The 25,972-nt window shown below is 41.3% G+C and overlaps 1 protein-coding gene and 1 long non-coding RNA gene across 7 annotated transcripts in view; one reads left to right on the top strand and one right to left on the bottom strand.

Annotated features, from left to right (window-relative positions):
* Window positions 1–20,514, bottom strand: part of LOC135111132 (kyphoscoliosis peptidase-like) — a 31,524-nt gene extending 11,010 nt beyond the window's left edge. For 2 of the 5 annotated variants that reach the window (XM_064024129.1, XM_064024132.1), the window contains exons 1-7: window positions 20,027–20,514; window positions 12,690–12,901; window positions 5,327–5,456; window positions 4,664–4,758; window positions 1,714–1,820; window positions 643–964; window positions 254–403 (exon numbers count right to left, since the gene is read on the bottom strand). In XM_064024129.1, coding sequence (XP_063880199.1) covers window positions 254–403; window positions 643–964; window positions 1,714–1,820; window positions 4,664–4,758; window positions 5,327–5,456; window positions 12,690–12,899 — 1,014 coding nt within the window. In that variant the 5' untranslated portion in view covers window positions 12,900–12,901; window positions 20,027–20,514. Of the gene's footprint in view, window positions 1–253; window positions 404–642; window positions 965–1,713; window positions 1,821–4,663; window positions 4,759–5,326; window positions 5,457–9,619; window positions 10,361–12,689; window positions 13,037–20,026 lie in introns of those variants that run through there. The other 3 variants (XM_064024131.1, XM_064024130.1, XM_064024133.1) reach the window with 3 other exon arrangements.
* Window positions 1–22,640, top strand: part of LOC135111136 (uncharacterized) — a 36,156-nt gene extending 13,516 nt beyond the window's left edge. Inside the window, exons 2-4 of one of the 2 annotated variants that reach the window (XR_010273565.1) lie at window positions 6,275–6,381; window positions 10,661–10,732; window positions 22,515–22,640. This is a non-coding gene — a long non-coding RNA (uncharacterized LOC135111136). The remainder of the gene's footprint in view (window positions 1–6,274; window positions 6,382–10,660; window positions 10,733–22,514) is intronic. The other variant, XR_010273566.1, reaches the window with a different exon arrangement.
* Window positions 22,641–25,972: the final 3,332 nt, after the last annotated feature.

Raw genomic sequence — 25,972 nt, 5'->3', positions numbered from 1 at the left:
TTGTCATGTAATCCTCTTGTCGCGCCACTGTCCGCCCTGCGTGGCCTATCATAGGACCATCTTCTGAAACATTTCTGGCCACACCACCACTACTTCTAAAAGGCTCTAGTTTTAACCACACGGGTTTCAAGGTTTTTTTTGTAGTTCTAGTGGCAGAAACACTCTTTAAGAAGCCGACTGATCACCTCTGTGGCTTTTGAAAATAGTCGTGGTAAGAGAGCAAAACGTTCCTGGATACTGGCCATACACTCACCTCGTCCGGCGTGGTGAGGACGTGCACATCGATGTCAGTGAAGTCTACATCGGACAACAGGGCGGCTTTGGTGGAGTTTGGCGGACATGCTGCGAACTGCGGAGCCTCGTCGGTCAGGATGTCGTTGTCCGTCTGCACACATGCGTCCACCTGCGCAGCAACACAGAGCGGAAAAAAAAAAAAAAAAACACAAGTAAAATAAAGGAAGCAGCGAGAAGACATGAGGCTTACACGTGGCAGTCCCTGAGTTGATGATAAATGAATAAAGAAAACGAGGGTGAAGAGGTGGTATGCTAGATCACCAATGGTTCTTGTGCTCTGATGCCATAAAGTTCGATACATGTTAACCAGTGTGCCAAAGTGAGGGAGAAAGGCACGTAGGCATTCACCATTATTCTGCGAGTGCGGTGGAGGCGAGTCTGCATCGGCTCGGCGTAAGATAGCATGTTGGTGACGCAGAGTTGCTTCAGGTGCATCCATTGCTCAGTCGCACGCTTCCTCGTCGCTCTGCCGTCGAAGGGTAAACTAAGAGGATGTTCTGGGGAGTTGGGGGGACTGTCCGGCAGCATGGGCGTGACGGTGCCTGGGAGAGTTTGCAGCACCTGAGGGCGGGGGAGAGCAGACCCCAATCCTGATATCGAGGGCCCTGAGGAGGCATCTGAGAGCAGTACTTGTTTCTCCCGCTCCTCGCTGGCGTCCCCCGGTAGAAACCTTCCAGAGAGAAAGAGAGAGAGAGACATGGGTTACAAGTAGAAGTGGAAGGTTATAGAGATGTGTGCTCGTATTTGCCCTTTTTTACTGCTAGGCTTGTTCTTTAGCATTCAGACTACTGTTATATTGTTTGCATGGTCACACACACAGAGAATAGGAGGTCGGTTGTCTTCTTTAGGCTATTGAATTATGTTAGATACTTTAACTCTACAAAAATGTTTCTTAAAAAGGTGTATGTGATTGAGGAAAAATTGCGTTGCAGTGGAAGAACGCCATAACACAATTATACCCCGCCAAGACTCAAGTCATTGTTTAAATAGAATTTTCCATCATTAAAAGGAAGAAAATACCTTTGAAAATCCGGTTAAAAGAAAAAAAAACACGTGAGAATCCGGATAATCATGTCCGTGGCTCTACAAGGTTCGAACCACATACTCACCTTTGTTCTTGTCGGTAGCGCCTTTCAGAATGCTCTAAAATTGCACCGTGTCATTTTTTGTTATGAACCACGAGAAAGTCCACAGCAGTAAGATGGTCAATAAGCAGTTAGAAATTGGTACGCGGCTGAATATTTCGTAATTATCTTAACTTCAGTGATGTTTGTCAACGTTTTAATGGCACGGTCTTAATGTATTCAGTGAAAGTTATAATTACGTCCGTTGAACTATGCGTAATAATTATGACGTCATGGAGTGTTGGTGTAATGGTAAGGAGCAACAGGAGGAGCAGGAGGAGGAGGAACAACACACCTGATGTCGTGCTGAAGGATGGAGGAGGCCAGCGGCAGATACGGCTCCTCTGTCTGTGTGGACACGGACGAGGTGGTGACTTCTGTTTGTGTCCCTCTGTCCACCAGCTGAAGAAACGAATCAATATAGCTGGTCACGATAAAAGCAACACTACTACAACAAGTACTACTACTATTACTACTACTACTATACAAAGAAGCATTTGGGATCATGAAATTATATGAGCAACGAATCATTGAACAAATTAATGATTACAAGATCATTTTATGTCCTTTTCCTCTCATTCCCTCTTCTCTCCAACTTTCCCTTCAAAAATAACAACAATTACAACTGCAACAGCAACGACACGAACAACAACAACAAATACTACTACTACTACTACTACTACTACTACTACTTTTACTACTACTGAACTAACAAAGCGCTCATTTGCTACATCAAGAATCGAGACGGATTTACGTATGAGGCTCGGTCAGGTAATGGCGCATTGCACTGCCAAGTCTACGAAGCATTTTGTTAAACTCTCAGTATCTCACGTGTTGGACGTCATACAAAGGCTACCTATATTCACACGTGCAATACATCAGCGCACTATTAAATCACCACCTTCATCAACAACGCCGTTATCGTCATTAAACACAAGTCGTCACTGGTAAACTTTTGCAGTAAACCCTTATTGCTACAAGGAAAATCACTCAAGTTCGATTCCCGGAACGTTTTAGTTAGCGATACAAAACATGTCCGTTATTGGGTTTTGGATCTATTAGACTTGCATGTTTGATGTGGCCGTACCTTGGGCCTCACGTAAGCCGTTGTAGTGGAGGACAGGCTCACGCTGAGCAGCTCTAAGGTCACTAGCACCATTGTGTTGTGATGGTGTTGCAAATCGCGAGGGAGGCACGGCGAGCAATATTTTAAGAAGCTCCTTCCTTCACTGATAAACCGCGGAGCTCTGTTCTTTTGTTTTTTCTTCTCCCCATGACAACTGTTCCAAAAGCGAAATATTAAAACAACACCAGCGGCTAAATTGGCCATGTTTTAGTAATCTCTAGTTATTATCTTCCTGGAGTGCCATTTTGAACTTTTTTTTCTTATTATTTCCCACACTCTTTGACAAGCAAACAATAAAAATAATACGCATACACTTCTGAAAGCTCTATTGTTTCAAGGAGTGTCGAGTCATTTCCGGAACTTCCTTATTGAAAATAATGACATCGCGGTGACACCCTGACTTTTTTTTTTTATTTAAACATGCATAAGTTCTTTAAAAAAAAAAAAAAAAAAAAAATGTCGCTACTATGTCATTACTTTCAGTACGGGAATTAACGAAAACCGAATTAGATCAGATATTTCGATGCTTTTCCCTTGAAACAATAAAGCTTTCTGAAGTGTTCAAGTATTCTGACTTGACCTCGTAACTTCACGTAGACACACCAGTGTGAAGTGACTGCTCTATTCATTCATATCTGGCGTCACAGCAGTCTGGCTTAGCGGAGTCAATACGAGATGGCAGGCTGGCGGAACACTGGCTTGTGTTCAGAAACGCTTTGCTTTCTCACCATTACTATTTTCTAACGCCACATACGCTAAGCCGGGTTCTCAAGAGCGTTTTACCTGTTTATAATGTAGAAATATTGTTAATCTGTTACTAGAATCATAAAAAAAAAAAAAAAATCATTAGAAACCCGTATCACTTCAGCTAAAGGCTTTTGAAAGTATTGGGGGTGCGGCGCAGAGGTGTTTCAGAATGCAGTCCAGTGACACCTTCCCGCTCACTCGTCATTGTCCTAATTGTTGTTACATTTCTATTCTTATCCAGACTTTTGCCTTTTGTGAATTTATCATAATCATGTTTTCTCAGTAAATGACTCTGCTCAGGTCACTGCGAATTCTGGTTTTCTCTTCTTTTTATGGTAGTAGTAGTAGTAGTAGCAGTAGTAGTAGTAGCAGCAGCAGCAGCAAAAGCGGTATTAATAGTAGTAGCAGTTTGTGACCCTGAAGCAATAATAGATGGTTATAACACTCGACTCATTCCTTCAACAAACACAGGTCGTCGGTGTTAATAATTATGATTATAATATAATGTTAATAATGGTTGGCAGAACACCACCCTTGTGATACGTTATTATACTAACCTATTGATCTTTTTACTGCGTTGTGGAACACTTCAAATATATACATACATATACGCATAACTGAAAATAATACACTGGATACTTAGAGAGGTAAAAAATACACTAACATTCTCCTAGATAACGTAATACTATCATCTTTTTTTTGGGGGGTGGGGGCTAAAAAGTGCAGCTTTTTAATGTAAAAGACACCGACTAATGGCAACGATGAATAAATATATATATATATATATATATATATATATATATATATATATATATATATATATATATATATATATATATATATATATATATATATATATATATATATATATATATATATATATATATATATATATATATATATATATATATGTAAAGGTCCACTGATGTACTAGTCCATGAAGAAGGGCCAAAAGATTTGGCCAAAATTAGAGAAGTGTTTTAAGACGCTCGGAGTTCCTCGTAGCCATCAAGGATTCCATTCACAGTCCATTCTCAGATATTTTGTTCCAAGTTCTCAGGCGTATTGAAGCAGTAGGGAGGAGAACGGAGGACAATTGTGTTGACCTGAGCCCGCGCATGGCTATAATGTTCAATAATGTAACTTTACAATCTAACAGCGTGTAGCCAGTTAAGGTCAACATGCAACCTTCTTTCACTCATTTCGCCAGCGATGTCTGACCTACTCTTGCTAACAGCGTGCGATATTTTACGTTAGCGTGTAGCTTTTTATTATCTCTAATTCACATAAGCCTTAATTTTCCACCTATGTTGTGCCATGCGTGTGTGTGTGTGTGTGTGTATACGTGTGTGTGTGTTGCCGGGGGCCTGACCTTGACGGGGAGACTGGTGGAGGGACGGGGCGGGGCGGCAGTGAGTGGCAGGTAGCGATAGTCTGTCTGCACGAAGGCATCCGTCCGGTTTAGCTCTGTAGGAGGAAACGAAGGAAGAACATGAGGACAGGCTTAGTATACGAGTAAAAAAGAAAATTGGTTCTTGAGTCTTTTGTCAGCGATATAGTGTAGAAGAACTATACTAGCTATTTGTCACACCTCTGGAAGAACTAACACCATGAGAGGTCCTATTTACTTTCCTGTTCTGCTCTGTTCTACTCTCTCGTGTCAGTGCAGTCCATCTCACTAATGCAAGAGTTAATCTATAGTTTTACTCTTTCCTCCCTTTCACTGATAAGCTCTGGAACTATCAACTTATGTTTTTCTTTCTTTCTTATGGCTTAAACGTTTTCAAAAGAAGAGGAAAACTAAACAAGCTATTATTTTGTACTTCCTATGAATGGTTTCCTTTTTTGAATTTTAAGTTAAGCGGTCTATTTTCTTCCTTTTTTTTTTTTTTACCTTTGTCTCTAAGTTAATTCCCATTTTCTTGACACATTAAAGAATAAAAAAAAATACACTATACCCCACTACACTTTTGTATTGCCCTGCCTGACACAACAATGGATTACGCTTCCCCACACTGCACAAACGCGGACTCACGGAAGGGCGTAGGGTTCTGGGGGAGTGTCTGCGTTTCCTTGTCCTCAAGGTTGCTCAGGTCCCAGTCGAGATCCTCCTCCGCCACTGCCTCCGTCTGCACGCTCGCCTCCATCATCTGCACCCATGGCACCTGTGTGATCAACAGAGGAGCACATTACCTGAACTGTCCTCATAAATCTCGAGTACATTCCTTTATTTCCTGTTCGTATAACTTTAATTTGATAGTTGACCTTTTTAATGAGTGTGGGGGGCGGTTTTGTGTGTGTGTGTGTGTGTGTGTGTGTGTGTGTGTGGGAGGGGTGGAGGTTGATTTGGTGATTGTGTGTGCTATGCAAGTTTCATTCCTTCAGTCTTTCTATTATCTCGCAATAATTCTTCGCTAATGATGTGGTTTGGTTCCACAGTCAGTCAGTCTTACAACGTTACACAGCGCTGCCATGGTTCACGGATAAAAGCCACAGAACATCTGAATTCTATTCATTCTTTTATTTCAGAATGGTGTACGGCAAACCTTGTGTTGTTAGATGTCTCAAAAATTCAATTCCTTCATCAAATCACCCGACACAACTTTCCAGACAACTATCCCCTCTTCAGTGACACAACTTTCTCCCCTTTCTCCTTTCTCTGCATTCAATATACTTAGACTCTCCTTTGTTCAAAATCTCAACTGAGTCTTTCACATCTCTTGCCAAAACAGCTCAGGACTTTCTTTGGTTTCTGTTTTCCCTACTTGCTACGACTTCAAAAGTGGAATATCAAGACACCTCGAAAACTAAACAGGCCAGTCTTTTAAGTTCTTTTCGTACTTATATTGGGGAACGGCATTGTGAGTTTTATTATATTTTTCAATACTTTACCAGTCTCCCTGATATAGAAAAAAAAGTAGTACACATAAACAAGCGTTCACGAGTATATCCATCGTGACATTCATTTCATATTTACACGTAGCATGACGACCGGTGCAAGAAAGACATCCATTCAAGCACGTGACAATATTCCCTGCACCATAATAGCCGCTCGTGGAGACAACAGCAGTGAAGGACGGAGGAAGGAAGGTAAGCGGCAGCGTAGCGCAATCAATCATGCATGCAGTGAAGGTAATGAAGGTGTTGGGTGGGTGGAGGCAAAGGTCGCGCCTCTGCACCTCTGCTACTCATCATTCAGTAAAGCCTCGTCCTTCATTTCACCACCTAGGTAGTCACGCCTCTTCCCCACCTCCTCCAACCCTCCACACACTACACACTACGCACCCACAACACACACCCACGGTTGCTATCACACTAAATCTCCACCCATGAATGTTAGCCTCCCTTTTTGTTTGTGTATTTCCTCGTCTATTTGAGTATGCATCTATCTGTGTGTTTACTGTGTTCACGTATCTGTTTATCTTTCTATCTGTCTATCTATCTATCTATTTGTCTATATGTGTCTGTCTGTGTCTGTGTATCTGTCGTTGTGCATTTATATCTATTTACTTATCTGTCTATCTGTCATATATATCTTGGTGCTTGTTTACATATTTAGGTATCTACTTATCTTTCTCTTGATAGACAGATTGACAGACAGATATACCTTTCCGCTGTTCATGAATTAACTGGCTACTTATTTACTCGTCACTTTCTTATCTCGCATTATATTTACCTGCTAATGCTGGCTAAGTAAAGTAAGTGCAACAAGAACAAGAACCAGCACACTTTACAACACTTGTCCTGAACTAGTCCTGGGTATTCAGAGCACTCGCCGCCTTACACACGCCAGAGGTATCGAGTTCACCCAGCTAGCCATTACATCATGTCTTGTATCTCGCACTCCCTGCACAAGAGCTGTTAGGTATCCACGTATAACTTAACACACCTCAGCTCCTTGACCCCAAGACCTCGTTTCTCGTACGTCCCCAGTGCACCATACTAGTTTCACATGCCCACTAATCACCTCGTATTGTACCCCTGGATTTGCTTTGTCTCGCTGTTCAGAGGGTGAAGAATGTGCACCGTGTTGGTCATTATATTAGCCTGCCGTGAGAGCTCTTCCATTGTGCTCCAGGTTTTTCCATCAGTCTTAATTCTCGTGATTTCTATAGAGTTTATCGGCTGTCACGTTTAATCCTTTGGCTACTACAGCTTCTTCTCAGTTTAAATAGCCGGCATTTTGAAAGCTGCCATTCACAGCAATATCTAGTAAATATCTAGTAAATATCTAGTAAAGTTATTGAATGCTTAAATTTTATTATTTATTTATTTATTTTTTATTATGAGTAAAGTTGCCTAGGCTGAAAATAAGGTTATTTGTACCATTAGCAGTCAAAGGGTTTAAAAAGAAGATCGTCTTAAATATCTACTGTGTACGATGTTTTCCCCTTAATGTGATGTCCCCTTGATCTTTCATTGAATCTATCAGTTGCCGCGTTTGGCAAGTTTGTCAGCTGGACTTCATGCTGAGGGGAAAATGCCGAACTCAGTGATGTGTACGATATATTACCTAACTATTGACTGTGACTATACCAGCGGTCATAAATATTGCAGATAACCCTCTTAGCAGCATTCCTCACCCTTGCTCCACACGAATAATTCAACGCCCATTCTGGATCAAGGAATTCCCCATGCCCCGACGAGTGCCCTTGGTGCTGTGTCCTCGCTCCCAATGATGCTATACAAGAGATAATTGGCAATACATCACTTTAGATAATGGGGATATTGTGGTGTATGTACAGAACGGTGAGCTGTCACAACCACATATTCGATAATCACTGTTACAATGTAAATACAGGAACAACCACTTGCATATTTGCCTTATGTTCTTAAGTTCTTGTTTTCTTTCGTTCATAGGCTCCCAACGTGCTGGAAACCACTCACACTTTTAGCACATTGTTACCTGGAGAGATTAATACTGAACACATACTTTCACCTAGGCCATGTAGTTATGTTCCTACGAGGCACCTTAGAATCGTATAACCACGAGAGAACCTCGACAGGAGGGCGCCGGGGATGTCAACAGAGGGAGAGGAAAATCAGCTGGCCAGGAGTTCGAGTAATTTGAAGGATAAATATTGATTCAGGTAAATTTTTATGTATGACGGGCACTGGTAGGGCAGCAAAAAGAAAAAAAAGGAAAAAAGAAAAAAAATGTTCACTGAGGTACCAGTCTCCAATGAAAGGAAAGAAAGGATCATCTAAAATTCATTATTGTATTACAAGCATTTTTTTTTTTTTACGTGACAGAAGGCTGTTGTTGCGTCGTGTTGCTTGTAGTGCGGGTGAAGAAAGTGTTACATCAGCAGAGGGTGAGGAGCGCGAGGTTGTTGGTGTTATCTAAACTGAGCAACAGATGGGTGGTGGTGCGCCTTGTGTATGAGTAGTAGTTGTTGCCGTAGTAGAAGTAGTAGTAGTAGTAGTAGTAGTAGAAGTAGTAATAGTAGTAGTAGTAGTAGTAGTAATGGTATTTTCCCTCGTTCCATCCCTTCCTTTTTCTGCTTCAAGTTTATTCTCCTCATCTTCTTTCTCCTCATCCTCCTCCACCACCACGTTCTTCCTCTTCTCAATTAACTCTCGGAGTCTCACAGTTGGTAATCATCAGTGGCATTAAGTACACTTTAAACTGATCTAAAAGAAGAGCATGAAGACACCTCGTGAATTTTTGGATAATATAAAAATGTTGGGTTTTTTGGGGAGTGTCATATTGAGCGATTTTTTTCCTTTTTTTGGTGCCGTGACATGTTAATTAAAGAAAATAGTAACGTGCAGCGCCTCTCTAGGAAAAATGCATTACTATAGTGCAGTGTATGGAGCTTGGGTGTCTGATTGGCTGTTGCCTGTCAAGAAAAGTAAAGGTAGGTGTTTGATTGATTGCTGCGTCCTAAGAAAAAGCAAAGAATGCAACTCCTTACTTACCCACACTGTGCTCACATGATGAAAACCCTTACATACTTCATAAACCACAATTCAGTTTCGTGGATCTCTTTTTCTCCTGCTTAACTTTTATTTATGGGAGGTGCAAATTAAAAACTAAGCTTGCTAACTCTCCTGCTTCACTTATGGTTTCTTTTGTTAGGGGACATTTTTCAAGTGTTTTTCTTTTTTTCTCAAGCTGTGTCCTTGGCTTGTTTCCCTGACATGTAAAACAAATATAAAACGTAAAGTTTGAAATTTTTCTTTCATATTTTCTTTGTGACCTGGCCTGCCTCAATCGCAAAAAAAAAAAAAAAATATTTATCCGATCTATTCATGGTTGGCTTATATTTCTTTCTCAAGCAGTAACGAAAGCGTATCGATGTGTCTGATATATACGTGGCCTCACCTTTTATATTCCAGCTTCATTTTGGCGACATTTGCACGCAGACTGTGAGCGCCTGGTATCTAACGCTGGAAAAGCTTAAACACGACTCTCAGATCGTTAAAATAGGTTACACTTTCCATGACAGACAGTCATGTATACACGAAGAGATACTTTAACATTCGTCGTTCCAAACTTTACACTTTTGTTTTTTGGAGAGTTTTCATTTCGAACATTGAGAGGAAGGATCGAGTAATCATCCCGTGTTAGATTACTGACTTTCTATTTGTATTTTCCGCGCAACACGTCATGACGAGCACGCGGGAGCAGCAACACTGGCGGGGCGAGGCTGAGCACGGGTCGCGGGTCGGTCAGCCAGCCAGGGGAGCGGTGACTGTGAGGGACGTGCGTCAAGTGGCGACTGTTGCTACTGTACACAAAATCCCTGCACAACCAACACTCTGTCACTCACTCGCTGCCCCTCCCCCTCATCACTGCACACCCACCTCGCTATTCCGTTCCCTCCCCTATACACTCTACTCCTCTTGCCTCCCCACTTTCTCTCCCACACCTGTTTCTCCACCACAGAGAGCCAGCTTCCTTCCCTAGTCTCTCCAAGCACATCTCTCTCCTTTCTCCCTATGGATACCCCCTATCTGCAGAGCCTGTCTCCTCTTCTCCCACCTCTTCTCTCTTTCACCCTCTCCCCATCCACCTCCCAGTCCACCACCTCATCCCCTCCCTCATCTCCTCAAGCCAGTATTTCCCCATTCCCTGACCATTCTCAACTTGCCTACACCGTCTTCCTCGCTCCTCTCCTCACTTAAGCTCTTCCTTCCACGTTCACAATGTGCGCAAAACAAATAAGAATACGACCCCTTGTCTTTGAATGAAATATCTCATCCCCTCACCTTTTTCACCCCTCAGTCTCGCCATTACCTAAACCACCATCTCCATCCATCATCGCGGCCCTGGCGTGAGCTGCGGTGCTGAATGACCACAAAGAAAACCCAATAGAACACATGACATTCATCTTGAGAATATAGTGTTTTTCTCCCGGTGCAGATGTGTTATACGCGTCCTGTGGAGTGATGATGGCGCGAGACAAACACGTTGGAATGAAGGAACAACAATGAGGTATGTGCTAGTTCTCTGCCTCTGTAAGAAAATAAGAAAAGGTGTTTGAAACCATCAGGCCTACACGTGTTAGTCCCTGTATAAAATTTACCGACCTTTTCCACCTATTATCTCTATCCATTCATTTGTCTAACCGTTTATGAGGCTCCCTAATGACTCCATAACAACCTGTTTGTGGTCTATTCCATTCATCTACCACTATGAGATCCAATTACTTTTAATCGTCCCTATCCATGGTGTGATGGCGCCGCAGAGACGAAGGACCGACAGGAAGGTAGTGTTAGCTCTCTGCCTTTATGGCACATTATATATGATGTGTATATGCAAGGTTTAATGAAGGCTTATCGAACACCATTTTCTTTTATGCTTGTTTACCTCGCTCCCTTTCCTAGTGCTGGGAACAGAGGACTAATCTAAAAGCATCATTATATTCTATTAAGAAGGATCATATTTTGGTACGTTAAACTTCGTAGAACTAAATGTGCTTTAAACTTCTAACAAAAGCAGAAGCCAATACGAGCTCTCCCAAGAAGGACGACGACGTATCCCAGTCCAGCAAGTTGAGTGTTGCGAGTGTGTGTGTCACCAATTGCAGGACGAGAATGGGGTGGTCATTACTTCTCTTTGCCACCTCACAGCATTGGCTCCAAAATGTGACACAGAGGGTGTGCCTGAGGGCCGCTGGACGGTCTCAGAAATCTTTTAGTAAGTATACCATCACAATGACTGATAATCAACACTGCATGTACTTGTATTCATGGTCGCTGGAGTAGACCCATATTGCATTTTAGGATCGCAATGAAAAATGTTTGGGAACTGTTGCCTTACAGTACACTGTGAGACTCATTTAGTGACAGTTACAACAGTGAAGTCGATAGGGATAAGGCACAAGTCTTCCTTTGTAGTGGTGCAGTGGCCAGCCGATGACATCAAGCCATTCACTGCAATAGGCAACTTCTAAACCACATCAAATCGTTCAGTAGCCCATGTTAGTAGAGTACATAAAACATTATAGCTATGAAGGAACAACTAGATTTATTTACAGCCGTTAGATAATGAAAAAAAAAAAAACATCCTTAACCCTTTAATGAAATCCATGAATAATATCTTGAATGATGCTGTGGTACTGAAAGGATTGCCAGCTTCAGTATGTCACCTCACTACTTTCCTTCATGGCTCCCGCGTGTAGGAGTCACCGAGGAACTTGCAGTGCGCCGCCGTGCTCCTGCCAATGCTCGCTTACCCTCGCATGTGCCACTTCTCAAAGAAAACGAATGTCTCCACGCCACTTTAGCAGTAACTATGTTATAATGCCGCCGTGACGATGAATGATACATGTAAAGTAGATACTTTTTGTAATTTATTCTAGTTTCATTTTGTCGTAGGATAGACGTGCTAGTTTTGAAGATGATTTAATGAAGAGATAGATAATTATACAGATAGATACATACATAGATACATAGATGAACGATCTACGAGCCCAGAGTGTGAACGTTGTGTGTGTGTGTGTGTGTGTGTGTGTGTGTGTGTGTGTGTGTGTGTGTGTGTGTGTGTGTGTGTGTGTGTACAGTAGTTATATAATTGTCATTTCTCTGTTTATGTTTTGAGTTCGCGTTAAAGTTGCATAAGAACAGGCCTCGCCGCCCTCACTCTTGCGCCAGCTCGGCCAGCGCTGGTAAGAGGAAGGCAACAGTAATCTGGCTAACAGCTGAAGACCAACTTGGGTACGAATTCTCAAACGTTTCGTCTTCTTTATCCCTTACATTTTCCATGCTCTAGTGGCAGTTATCGTGACTTTGAAGGATATTTACATGACTCTAGTGAACCTTGGGTAAGAAGAATTTCGCGTCATTAGTGTAGAAAACACCCGTGAGAACCGACTGACCATCTGTGGCCTCTAAAGATATTGCTGATAGGGGAAGAACAAAGCGCTACTGAACACGAGCGTAAGACTTACCTTGTTGAACGCGTTCTTTCCTTTTGAACCTGCGCATAGGAAGGTCAGATGGGAAACAGTGGACTCTTGACCTTCGGAAGTAATGGCATGAGGCTCCCAGGCGTGCAGGGGAGTCAGCACGGACTGCGGAATGCCCAGGGGAACCATCACCCCGCCCGAGGTGTCCTCCAGCCCCCGTGGGTACGAGCTCACCAGCGTCCCCATCCCCATAGCTGTGTGGAAGGAACATTTTTAGACACTTTGCTGCCTTCGTGAACTGTGTGGAACAATGAAAAGTTTGCAAGTTTGTAATGAAAGTCACGTGTGTATGTACTGTCAGGGTCAAAAGTATTGTAACCTGCCATACACACTTCCATTGTATTTTGGGTCTCATAATAACCTTAATTCCTTTGTTTTAATATCCTTAGAATCTCTCAGTCAGGTTTTGTGAGGAGGTTGTCAGAGGAATTTTTGCAGAGTCTCACAGAGTACGTCAGTGATCACCGTCGATATTAACTATAATGAGATGCATATGGGCATTCTGCAGCCACTCAGCGAGACTAATACCTCGAAAACTAACCCGAAATATACTTCGATAATCCACATTTTAGAAGCAGCATATTGATTCAGCTTCTTTCCCTCATTCTTGCGCGCTTACTAAGGCTCCTAAACGCGTGGAAATGAATAAGTAGATAAATAAAGTGCGAATGTTTTTACAGGGAGGGTGTGACTCGTGTGGCTTGCTTGATAATAACGTGGTGGCGGAGAAAGAGATACGAGGAGTGACGTGGAGTAGGAGGGGGAGCGCTGAAACCCCTCCATCATGCCACGCAACGCTGGGTGTGGCGTGGCGGCGTGTAATAAGAGATGGGCGTGGTTGCCGTGTTAGGGATTGGGGTGTGGGCGTCTCTCTCTCTCTCTCCCTCTCTCTCTCTCTCTCTCTCTCTCTCTCTCTCTCTCACAAAAAAAAAAGATTGGCTTTTAGGATAAAGTAGAAATTTGACGAAATATTACTTCTAATAAAACTTGATTTGATTGGCAATCTCTCTCTCTCTCTCTCTCTCTCTCTCTCTCTCTCTCTCTCTCTCTCTCTCTCTCTCTCAACGGTAATGCCGGGTGGAGGGAGGGCCAGAAAACTGAATGGTTGAGGGAGTGACGGAGTGGTTGTAGGTGCATAAGGGTGCTGCACTGAAATTAATGGCTTGCATAATAACACAGCAGAACGCAAATACAGTGCCATAAAAACAACGATAAGAGGTGATTAGGTGTGGGATGGCTGGAGAAAGGGAAGAAGAAGGATGAGGGGAAGGAGCATGAGGAGGAGAAAAAGAGAAAGGAATGCAAAACGAAGAGAACAAACGGTAGCAAATCTGTTGGGTCTTACTGGAGGTGTTTCGGTGACTACATGTATTGTCTAACGTACAAAAGGGTCACGATATAGTGGAAATACTATTTTTTTATTTTTTCTATTTTTTATTTATTTATTTATTTTTTTTACAAGGAGAACCTTGCTAAGTTATCGGTTCAAAAAGAAAGCATAACACGAAGAAGATTAAAAAGAAACAAACTTTTCACCTTCAGAGATGTTGCGGTATTCTTTCTATAAAACAGTCAAAGAAAAACAAAACAGGCAGAGTTCCAGAATTTACCAGTGAAAGCGATGAAAGACCGAGGGTACTAGTTAACTCTTGCATTACTGAGATGGTCACCACAGGAAATAAATATACTGAGAAAAAAAAAAAATAGGAAGAAAGGAAAACAGAAACAACCAGAGAGTTTCAGAGTTTTACCAGCGAAAAGGATAAAAGAGTAAAGGTACTAGTTAACTCTTGCATTACTGAGGTAGTCAACAGAGGGGTGAGAGTAAGCAGAAATCATAGGAAGAAGGAGAAACGAGCAGGCAAAGTTGTAGAGTTTAAGCCTTGCGGGTACTGTGAGAGAAGGGTGGACGTGTAAGGGCTGGTATTAGTGGAGTGTTGCGTGTGTGGTGAGGATGGGTGGGGCACATAATAGGAACAGCACATAGCGTGGGTTACTGCTGCTACTCCTGCTACTGCTACTGCTACTGCTGGGGAGGGAAATGAACAGTACAAAGACAGACAGACGGACGCAGAGACAATGACGACTGATGGTGTGACACAAACATACTTACACACACAATTACCAAACATTATATCACCTTACTGTTTATATAAAATCACGTTCTCTCTCTCTCTCTCTCTCTCTCTCTCTCTCTCTCTCTCTCTCTCTCTCTCTCTCTCTCTCTCTCTCTCTCTCTCTCTCTCTCTCTCTAAGCACTGTCAGTGAAAAAAGAAAAAGCAAAAAAAAAAAGAATAATAACAGCAATGGTACGTTGTGATTGCCATTGATGTGTGAGGAAGCAGAAAAAAAGGAGAAGAAAAAGAAAAAAAGACGAAAGGAGGCGTGAGCGAGTGGGCGCGCCAGTAACAATCCTTGTATTGGTTAAGGGAAGCCATAAATAACGATTATTTTGCAGCTTTGTTAAAAATTAGTTCATCGATTTTCTTTTTTTTTGGCTCGACTTTAATTTGTTATTTTTTTTACTTTACTTCTCCCATTTCTCTTTCTCTCTCTCTCTTTCTCTCTTTTTCTCTGTTTCTGGTGTGTGGAATTGATTTGAGTTGAAGTTTTTACTGTTAGGAGAGAGAGAGAGAGAGAGAGAGAGAGAGAGAGAGAGAGAGAGAGAGAGAGAGAGAGAGAGAGAGAGACAGACATACGAGTACAGACATGCAGGCAAGCACAGAGAGAATAAGCCACGTTATTTCACACCGAGGTCGATATGAAGTATTTGAAGGTCGCTTTATGGAAGAGGAAGAATAAAGAAAAGTCCCTCTGTATGCGTGAGGCAACAACTCCCTTCACTGCTGCAGAGACACGGCGCCCCTCACGTCCTTTCCTGCACTGTACTTCCCTTACAATTAAAATTCATGAGTTAGTTAAGTAGCGCGGACAAGAAGATTTTAGTTTACAGTCAAAGGAAATGATATAATTGAGAAATATATTTACGTAACGTTTATGATAACCGAGAGGCAATTACCAACGTTTCCTTGCGTCAGGAGGAGGAGAGTAGCGTGACCTTGAGAAACGTGACGCATTATCAGAGGGTCAGGATAACGCTGCCCCAATTTCGCCTGGCTGCGTGACCGACCAAGCGTTGAATAGCGAACATTAGTCTTGGCTCCGCGGCAGTACAAGGGAATGCAATCTCTATTGGAAAGCACCTTAATACTCTTTGTTGTCTGCCTGTTGCATACGTCAGGTCCGTATCCTCAAACGTTTCGAGGGTATTATCATAGGTACTTTTAACAGACTGTAGTGGCAGTTATTAGAGGCTTGCAGTGGTGTTAAAATGATGCCAGTGATATTCTGCTTCACCGCTAGGTTTTTAAGTGGTTTTCGTTATTTTAGGTAGAGTTTAAGGAGCGTTCCAAGGTTGTTTTGTTTTCATGGTGGTAGTAATAGTTGTTAAAAAGTGTTCTGCATCATCCACGAGTTCTCAAGGTTGTTTTCACGGTTGTAATAATAGTTTTATCATTATTCTGCATCATCAATGGGAGGAAACATCCATGAGGACTCGACTAGTCATATCTGCATGTGGTTTTGGAAATGGTCCTGATGAGAGAACAAAACATTTTTAATACGAGACAAAGGCACAATGCACGAATAGTCAGTTTCTTGCCTTTACCAGACCAGCGTAGTGAGAGGAAAATACCTGGCTAGCGTACTTCAGTCTTGCACAGTATACACAGCCACAAAAAAGGTACATTAGGGCTTATAGCCATTCGTATCACTTAGAGTAATAGATTTATCACCACTGCAGTAAGGCGTGGCACACTAGGCGCGGCCTGAAACACGTGACAAAAATAAGTAGACGTGAGTGTAGTGCTGACTTAGATACGTTTAATGTGTCCTCAATATAACTGTAATTTAATTGACTATGACAAGGCTGGAGATTATGAAAGTAAAGGAATAAAGTTAAGACAGTAATGGAGCAAGCTATATAGGAAGAGGAGGCGTGCATGGCTGTAATAGACTTAATTATTTCGTGCTTATATATTTGTCCATCTCACTAATGCAGGGGTCAATCTGTATTTTCACTCCGCCGCTTTCACTAGTAAACCCTGGAACTCTCTGCATCTTTCTAAAAATTACATGTGTGACGTTTGAAAATAAGCTAAGTGACTGTAAATTATATTTCCGACGGTTAACAGTATGAAGGAAGATGAGAAGTGAGAGAGAGAACCGTATTCTTCGTAAAACACTTCGCGCCGCACTTCCTCTACTTCCTAAAGGCTCTAATTGAAATTGTACGGGTTTTTAAATGTTTTTTTTTATATGGTTCTAGGGACAAATTAACAAGATTTCTACATTATTAATAGAAAAAAAAACTCTTGAGAAGCCGGGTAATCATTTCTGTGGCCTTTGAAAATAGTTATGGTGAAAGAGCAAAGCGTTTCTGAATCCCGGGAGAGCCAGGCGTGTGGCGGGCGGTGGCAGAAGAGTAGTGGGCAGTGTAGCATCGCACAGGACGCGCCGCCCTTGTGTCGATCCGAGTTGTGGGAATCAGGGAAATGTGTCAATAAAGTGGATAATGTTGCTGACGTCACCTCCACGACCCTCACCTAGCGCACCCACAACACATAAACTTTGCTTGTTGTTCTCATGCATTTTTAAGTCTCTCAATAATCACGGCAGCAATTTGATAATATTCTGATGCCATTAGAGGATTTTAAGTTTAGGGTGATGATTTTGTTCTGGTTAAAGCGTTGAAGGTGTCTTTATGTATTCGTTTTAATGATATTCTTATTTAATCGAATTTGTAAGTAACAGGTAGCGGGTTTTTATGAAGTTCAGCTTTGTCTTCAGTATAGAATAAGTCAATAAAGATGTTTGTATATAAACTTAATCATGCGTTGTTTATATTCTTATTTCCCCAGAGATTTATGGATTCGCTTACTTGTTTCGTCCTCAGAAATTAGGTTCTGTTGCGTTTTATAGTTTTATTTTGTTAAGGAGTCTGGCCAAGGGCACCAAAAAGTCAAGGAAAATGAAAAAGGAGACCGTTCAATATGTCATTCCCTGAAACTAGATTATGGAAGAAGATTAAAAAAAAAAATAGAAAGAAAGAAAGAAATAAGGCCAGTTTAACTTCACAGGTTTCTTGATACTCCTCTTTTGAAATTTATCAGGTCATAGAAAGGAGGAAAATTCGACACGGGAAGGTGAATAATACACGTGTGTTTGGGGATGTGAAGCATATCGCAAGTATTATTTCATCGTCGTGTATTACCAGAGTTGTCCTGATGCTTCTCTCATGAAATTTCAAATCACAGGAAGAAAAAAAAAAAAAACAGACGCAGGCAACTGAATGTAATACTTATGTTTGGGTACGACATATCACAATTATTGTCTTTAAGTGTTATCGCATTCTCTGCACCTTTCGTGTTAACCCTTTCACTGTGATATGCGACAGTTCACAATACTAAAGTCCCTGGCACAAAGTCCTTACGGGCATCTATATAAAGGAAAGACAAAGGATCAAGAGAATATATTTTCATTGTCTAGCCAGCAAAATGTTTGGAGGTGTATGTGGAATAAAAGAAATGTCTAAAAGTGGTTTGTGATTAAGGCAAAAGGATAATGAAAATGTTAAATATGTCTAGGTTTGTACTGAAGATATGCAAACAAGGCAGTCACGGATCCGTCACCCGCACGCCTGCGTAATCAAGGTTAGGTGTTCACTACTTTCCAGGAAGAGACGGTGACAACCACAACATTTCAGAACAATACTGCACTACTTTCATTCCATTCATTTTTTAAAGTAATGCCATTTTACTAAGAAACTTCTCGCTTTAAAATCAACAGTTTTCGATGTAAAGGAGACTGTGACAGTAAAGTAAACAATTATTGGATACATTTTCTTAGAAGTGAATTGCTTTTTTATTTGCGCAGCTGTCAATAATCTAATGCGGAGTCGTTGTCGCTAACGGAAGAAAACAGCTGCATACACCACGGCATTTAGGAATGTTTTTATCTCGACTACTTTAAACAGAACATCGTGGAAGTTATTAGAGTCTTCAAAAGTCTTTTCATGATCTTAGGGGAAAAGTTAGCGAAGATTCTGTCATAGCAGAATATCCTGAGGTCTACAAGGGTGTTTTTATCATCGTAGGGAAAGATTAACATGGATTCTACCGTAATGGGATTTACTGTGGTTTTCTGAGGTGCTTTTTATGATTCCACGAAAAATGGAACAAGAATTTTTTTTTACATAGAGTAGTTTTCATGATTGTAGAGAAAGTTTGACAAGGATTGGGTTTTAATGGAAGTTATTGGGATTGTAAGGAAAGTAACCAGGATTCTGCATCAATGACGATAAAAGAAAAAAAATGTTCATGAGAACCAGAAAAAACCACCTCTGTAACCTTTGTAAATAGTTGTGGTGAGAGCACAGAGCGTTTTAAGAAGAGTGTCCCTCAATACGTAACTAAAAGGGTCTATGTACTAGTGATTCCTTGCCTGTGAAGATCTGCTTAGGACAACTAATATCCTGCATCGATTCAAATTACCACCACCATCACCACCACCACCACCACCATCATCACCACCACCACCATCACTACTACCACCACTGTCTGTCTTGCACCAACATTCAAGCCACGGTATTGTTTCATAACGTGAAAATAGTCGGCATTCCTGTGTGGCATGTTCGTGTCGCCCTGCCAAGGTTGTGTCATCGCGCCGCCACCCCTCGCACATTCCCTCATTTGAACCATTCACGAAAACTTGCTCCTGTATGGATAAATAATAATGCGTATAGGTTTGCTAGTGGGTAAAGATCAGGCTGTACATACCAGACTACGCATCAAGACTCGTGTTATCTTTGAGGTGACAGTGAAGGAGATCGGGAGTAAGAATAACTGTAGTAATAATAAAGATAGTAGTAGTAGTAGTAATAATAGTAGTAATAGTAGTAGTAGTAGTAGTAGCAGCACTAAAACAAGAAGTAAAGAAATACCAACATTCTGCTAAGATAACACCCAACACAAGACAATCCACGGAGTCTCCAACAGTCATAAATTCCTCTCAAGCCATTGCCTGTTACTTAATTATTAACCACACGTATTGCCGAGTGTGCGGTTGTTGTATGGCGAGAGCTTCAGAGTTTCATCAATATATTATCAGAAGGTCATTTCTCAAGGCTAAACATTAATGCCTGCCCTGGGGGAACCTCTCTAGGCTCATTGTATTCGTGATGCGAAGACCACTGAATATTTAATGTTTTTAGTCTTTACTGGTGTTATTTTTAGAGTCGTGCAAGGGATAGCGTTTCTTACCTTATTACTTAATCCTCATCGGTTTGGATAACGTTCTTCTCGGTGATATAGTAGGAATGAATGTGCTTGCTGTCCTTATCCTAATTTTCATCGTGCACCTAAACATCGGCTTTCACAAAATGGTGACTTTTATTTTTTATCTTATCAAAAGCTGCAGGATAACCACAGGACGACCACAATCACCTATATATCCTTAGCAGTCGGCAAGAATCACCTCACAAGCACCAGTATCACCCAGTGTCAACCAGTATCACTCAGGCACGCGTTCTCCTCCCGGCACATCTCGAGTTATATACAGCAACACAGGTGCAGGCGTGGTAGGTCGAGTGATGTCTCCTCTTCCTCCAGCCTTACTGTACTCCCTACTCCCTGCGACTTGGACGCCTTCTGGCACCCTGAAGTATGGCAGGCTCTCCCGCCCCAGCACTCCCCTGATCGATGCCAGTTTCATACGAAGGAATTACTCAGTGCTAGCGGCCAGGCAAGTACAGCGCGGCAGGATATCTATAGTGTAAAGTAGAGTGCGTTAAATTTAAGGTGAATGCGAGTTATTAATGTAATGAACGACTGTATTCTTAAAGGTTTCGGTGGCTTTCGTGGACAACTGTAGCAGGTTCTCGTTATAATAAAAGGTATTGTTGGAATTTTCAAAGGTGCATTCAGGATTCTAATGAGTTTGGGGACGAAATCTACACCATCAGTGGAGAAAAACACTAGTGAGACCCAATTAATCATCCATCTACCCTTTGAAAGTAGTACTTATAAGAGAACGAATCATTTAAATAAAGGGATGATATTGGTAAACATATTAATAAAACTTGCAGGAAATGATCGATTAAGGTGAGTTAGTGGCATTTTTTATTCTACTGTTTATCGCATTGTGTGAAAATTATCGTGTTTAAATATGCAAGGAACAAAACAACTCGCTGTGCCGCTAAACACCTGACTGTATTGGATTGTCTTGAGGGATATTTAGTTATTGTGGAGGTGGACGAACGTGCGAGGCTGTCCCGCTCTTTTTTAATATTAATAGTCAAGGGCAGAGAGAGAGAGAGAGAGAGAGAGAGAGAGAGAGAGAGAGAGAGAGAGAGAGAGAGAGAGAGAGAAACGCAAACAGACGGACAGGTAGACACACACACACACACAAAGAGAGAGAGAGAGAGAGAGAGAGAGAGAGAGAGAGGCAAACATTCACACAGACAGATAGACATACATACAGACAGGCAGAGACAGGCACAACCATACCGACAGAGAGACAGACACAGAAACATGCAGACAAACAGACACACACAAACAAACATACATAGACAGACAGACAGAGACACAGATAGACACACAAACAAACAGAGACAAACAGACAGACAGAGAGATTTTACAAGTATGTGTTTGCAATATTCCAAGACTGTAGCATCGCGGAAGGTTATTTAGTTAGACAGATACTCATGTTAGTGTTCCTGGCAAGAAGTAAGTGATGGAGTACTCGCCTGCCTCGCCGCCCACGCCCCAGTAAGTGTTGGGGAGGAGCTGGTGGACAATAATCAATATTTGCATAAGCTTAGGCGACTGGCGGTCATTTGTAGTTAAGGGGATGAAGTGATCTAACATTCAGTATACGTATGTTATTTTGTCCAACCCACTAATGCAGGAGTTAATCTTTATCTTCGCTCTTTCTTTCTTTTCACTGGTAAACTCTGGAACTCTGTCTCTCTCTGTTTATCTTTTTGTTTTCCTTCTTCCTACGACTTGAGCTGTTTCAAAAGAGGAGTATCAGGATACCTCAGCAACTTCATTAGTCGACTCCTTTTTTTTTATCTTTGACTTTTTTAGTAGCGGTAAATTGAGCAGTTTTCCTCTCTCACTCTCTCCGTCCCTTCCGTTTTTTTTTTCCCCCCTTCTTTTTTTTCTATCTCATAATATTTTTGCTGATATGTGTGCGTGAGGGGGATCCTTCATCAGTATCCTTAGCATGTAAAAAAAAAAAATGATAAGCAAGTAAATAGGATTGATAAAAACAAAAATTCAGTACTACGACATTCGGGTGATGAAAGCTGAAGGTTGCGCACACAAGCATACAAGACTGTCATTGTACATACGTATCATATATATAATTTTTTGGGAAGTATGCCATTATTCACCCGAACCCATGTATAGTATTCGATATCGTGCAGCAATGACGCCTCCGACAATAGAGAGAGAGAGAGAGAGAGAGAGAGAGAGAGAGAGAGAGAGAGAGAGAGAGAGAGAGAGAGAGAGAGAGAGAGAGAGCACTCACTCACTCACGCCCCAACACACACACACACACACACACACACACATAGATAGATAGATAGATATTTTATTGACCATACACACACACACATAAAATGTTGAATTCCTAGCCTTCCTCTCCAGCCTTACGCTCCATGTCTAACTTCTGCAATGGGAAGGGAGACCACAGTACAGCGACGAAAAGACAAACTGCTTTACTTGTCTCCATCCAACTTGTCAGGGACGGCGTTGGGAAAGGCCAACGTATCTCCATAAATCCGGACGATCCACTCTCCACGGACTTCACCCAGCACGCCAGGAGCACCTCAAGATAACCGCGCACGCAAGACTGGTGTAGCACGCAAGTAGAGGTTAAATAAGTGACAAATAAAGCTGAAATTCCTAGCACTTTGCTCTCTCATTGGGACTATTTTCAAAGACCATAGAAATTAGTTAGGTTTTCATTTTTTGTTTCTTTTCCCATGGATGATGCAGAGTGGGTGTTGAACTGTCGTCAAAATCATGAAATACCCATTAAAACTTCCACAGCTTCTACTAGAGCCTGTTAAAATGAAGTTAAGGTAAAACATCGAAACTTTCTGGGAGTATAATGTATAATAAATCTCTTACAAGATTTAGTGTGTTGAGTCCTCTTCGCGCTCACACACTCGTGCACTTTTTGTCAGTATTGTTTTTGTTTTTTTTATTTCTAAATGTTACGTCGAGTTTTCATAGTTTTTTGTTGTCTTCTGTGATATTTTTAGTCCTGCTGCTTGTCTTTTTCATAATTCACTTGTTTTTATTCAGCACATTATTGGATTATATTTTCCTAGCGTGTGTCCTCCTCAAAATTTTATCGTCTCATTACCTTTTTTTTTTTCCTTTAACACCAGAGCTTCGTAACTGCCTGGGATTGCCTGTGATGTTTCTTTTTTTAGTCGTTCTTGTTATTATGTCTCACTCTTTTTATGAAGCACAGCAATGGATTATTCTTTTACTCATGGTGTGTGTGTGTGTGTATGTATATGTGTATGTATGTGTTCCTTCTTCTCTCAAACACACTAGTCTTACATTTCCGTGGATTGATTTGTATTTTCCTCTCATTGGTGCTTTGCTGTTCTCTTCTCTCTCTCTCTCTCTCTCTCTCTCTCTCTCTCTCTCTCTCTCTCTCTCTCTCTCTCTCTCTCTCTCTCTCTCTCTCTCTCTCTCTCTCTCTCTCTCTCTCCTTTTTTCTCAAACTCAGGATTATTTTCAAGGGCCAAGAAGATGAAGTATCAAGTTTTTTTTTTTTTTTTTTTCATTGACGATGCGAGATCCTTGTCAAAGTATCACTAGAATCGTGAAAACACCTTTGAAAAATCCCCATTAAACGCTGAAGGTTGTATTAAGACGCCGAGACGTTTGAAAATACGGGCACTGATTGCAAAAGTACCGAAGCAACCTCTAATACTCGGCTTACACACAAGGCTCAGTAGGAAGGAGTATAAGTAGACCAATCCCAGCCGTGGTCCTCATGTATATAACCTCCTTTCGTGATTTCTTGGTTGAGCATGGGTGTGGTTTACAAAAATAATACCCGTTACTTTTACCTTTGACGATAACCCTAAGAGAGAGAGAGAGAGAGAGAGAGAGAGAGAGAGAGAGAGAGAGAGAGAGAGAGAGAGAGAATTAACATTTCTTAGTACGCGAGACTCCTGTAATTGAGCATTCATAATCAAGAGTAAGGAAAAGTGAAATAGCAGAAAGCATTGAACTATTGGTTATAAAACTCTTTTCGAGAGAAGTTACCAGTATTGTACACTGAATACAAGACTCAGAGTGCATGTTGCGTCCCATGCTCTTCTTTTTTACCTGAATACCAATATAAAAGTTTCCGTTTTCTTTAAGACTGGCGCAACAGGAGAGAGAGAGAGAGAGAGAGAAAACGGTTGCCATTTTAGAGGAGTTACAATACTAAAAAGAATCGTGGTGTTCATAGACTTTCTTTCCTTTTTGACATGAAATACTAGTCTTCATTTACAGGAAGTAAATACACTAAGCTACAGTATATGTTTACTAACGTAAACATATTGGCGTTCATAATAGATAATCGACTAATTACTAAATGTGCTTGCTGAGTAAATTTGTTCTCCAATCTCTCGATCAACAATTTCCACTTCATTTTGAGCTGTGTACTCAGGTAAATACAATTAAATCGACTCGAAAATTATCTCTAGCCAGGCGTTAGAATCGATACATACACATACATAGGGAGCTGTCTTGCGTAAGTCACCTGGGTCGTTTGCAGTCCTTTTCTTTTCTTATGTTTTTGTATTCAAACTCACACAAAAGCTCGAGAAAGACAGCGTTCTTTCCTTGCTAGGCACCTAGTTTTTATTCGTTATTTTCACTGACTCTCTCATGAGGCGTTTTTTATTCTATCAGAGAAGAAACAAGAGGCAAAGCTCGTTATGTCAGGTATGGAAGATTGTGCCATGGAGGTCCTTTAACAAAAATTGGCTACATTTAAGTGGAGCCGTAACTCAAACTGTCTCCACTCAAGGGTAATTATTCTGCTCATAAAATAATGCCAGTGAAGTCAGTCATTGCAGGTGATGAGTTGAATACCACGTTATCAATTCCCTTGTATTCTAAACTTGTCATTTTAGGGAATTTGATCAAGTTGGAGATTATACTTTCCGTTTCTAAAAAGTTATAAGTAATCTTCATAGGTACATTATAAAAAAAATAATAATAATAATAAAATCAATTATTCGTATTGTGTTTTTAATGTTACCTGCACAGCGTCCTGGTAAACACTGACACTGAGAGCTTGATGGAGGTGCTTGCCAATAGTGAAGATGTATTAGGTACCAACGAAGTAGAAATTACTCTTCTGTCAGCAGTAACAAGCCGTAGATTAAGACCGCGGCAGTGATGGATGGGCTTTTAAGCATACTAGTTTAATAATGCAGTGTGCAGTGTTGTCCTCACATTTTAATTCCAGCTGAGGTTTCACTCAAAAGTTTTGTGCTGGTGAAGACAATGATCAGTATAACGTTTGCTTTGCCTAACGTTACCGCGTCTTATCTGGACAACTTTCAGCACTCTCTAATGAAAGTTATTGGAGCTTTCAAGGATGCTTTCATGACTAAATACAGCTTAACGAGGATTCAACAGCCCCAGTGGAGGGAGCACCCATAACAACACTACTCATGTGTGTGACCGTGACCTTTTTAAAATAGTCCTGCGAAAAGCGTTTGAGAAGACGAGCATAAGAACCAAATCCAAATTGAAGACGAAAAGTGAACAGATTTTAGATGGACAGTTGGAATGACAGAAAAGGCAAGGTAGACAGAGAACTCTCATAGTTGGAGAGATGAGGTACGAATGTTGCTGGGCGGAATGGAATAGATGAGTGGAGACGGCTTGAGAAAGAGATTAGTTCTGCACTGGACTGACATAAGTTAGTAATGATAATAACGATATTGCTGCAGAGACCGGAAGTACAAGTGCCCCAAAATTGACCTTGGAAAGTGGAGTTCGCTATGGTCCCGACATCTAAGACGTTGTCCTGTTCTGCCCAGGATTCGATTCCCAGCCAAGACCTCTCATGGCTAAATATTTGTCCCACCGTTACATCAACCTCTCAGTGTTTCCATGGAGCACCCAAAGAAGATGACATTGATTATGGTAATTATAAAAGCGCATCAGAACACC

This window comes from Scylla paramamosain, chromosome 21 (genome assembly GCF_035594125.1).
Source record: "Scylla paramamosain isolate STU-SP2022 chromosome 21, ASM3559412v1, whole genome shotgun sequence".
In the NCBI taxonomy this organism is placed as follows: Eukaryota; Metazoa; Arthropoda; class Malacostraca; order Decapoda; family Portunidae; genus Scylla; species Scylla paramamosain.
Note: the sequence above shows the minus strand (reverse complement) of the source record. Positions and strands in the feature narration are given on the sequence as shown.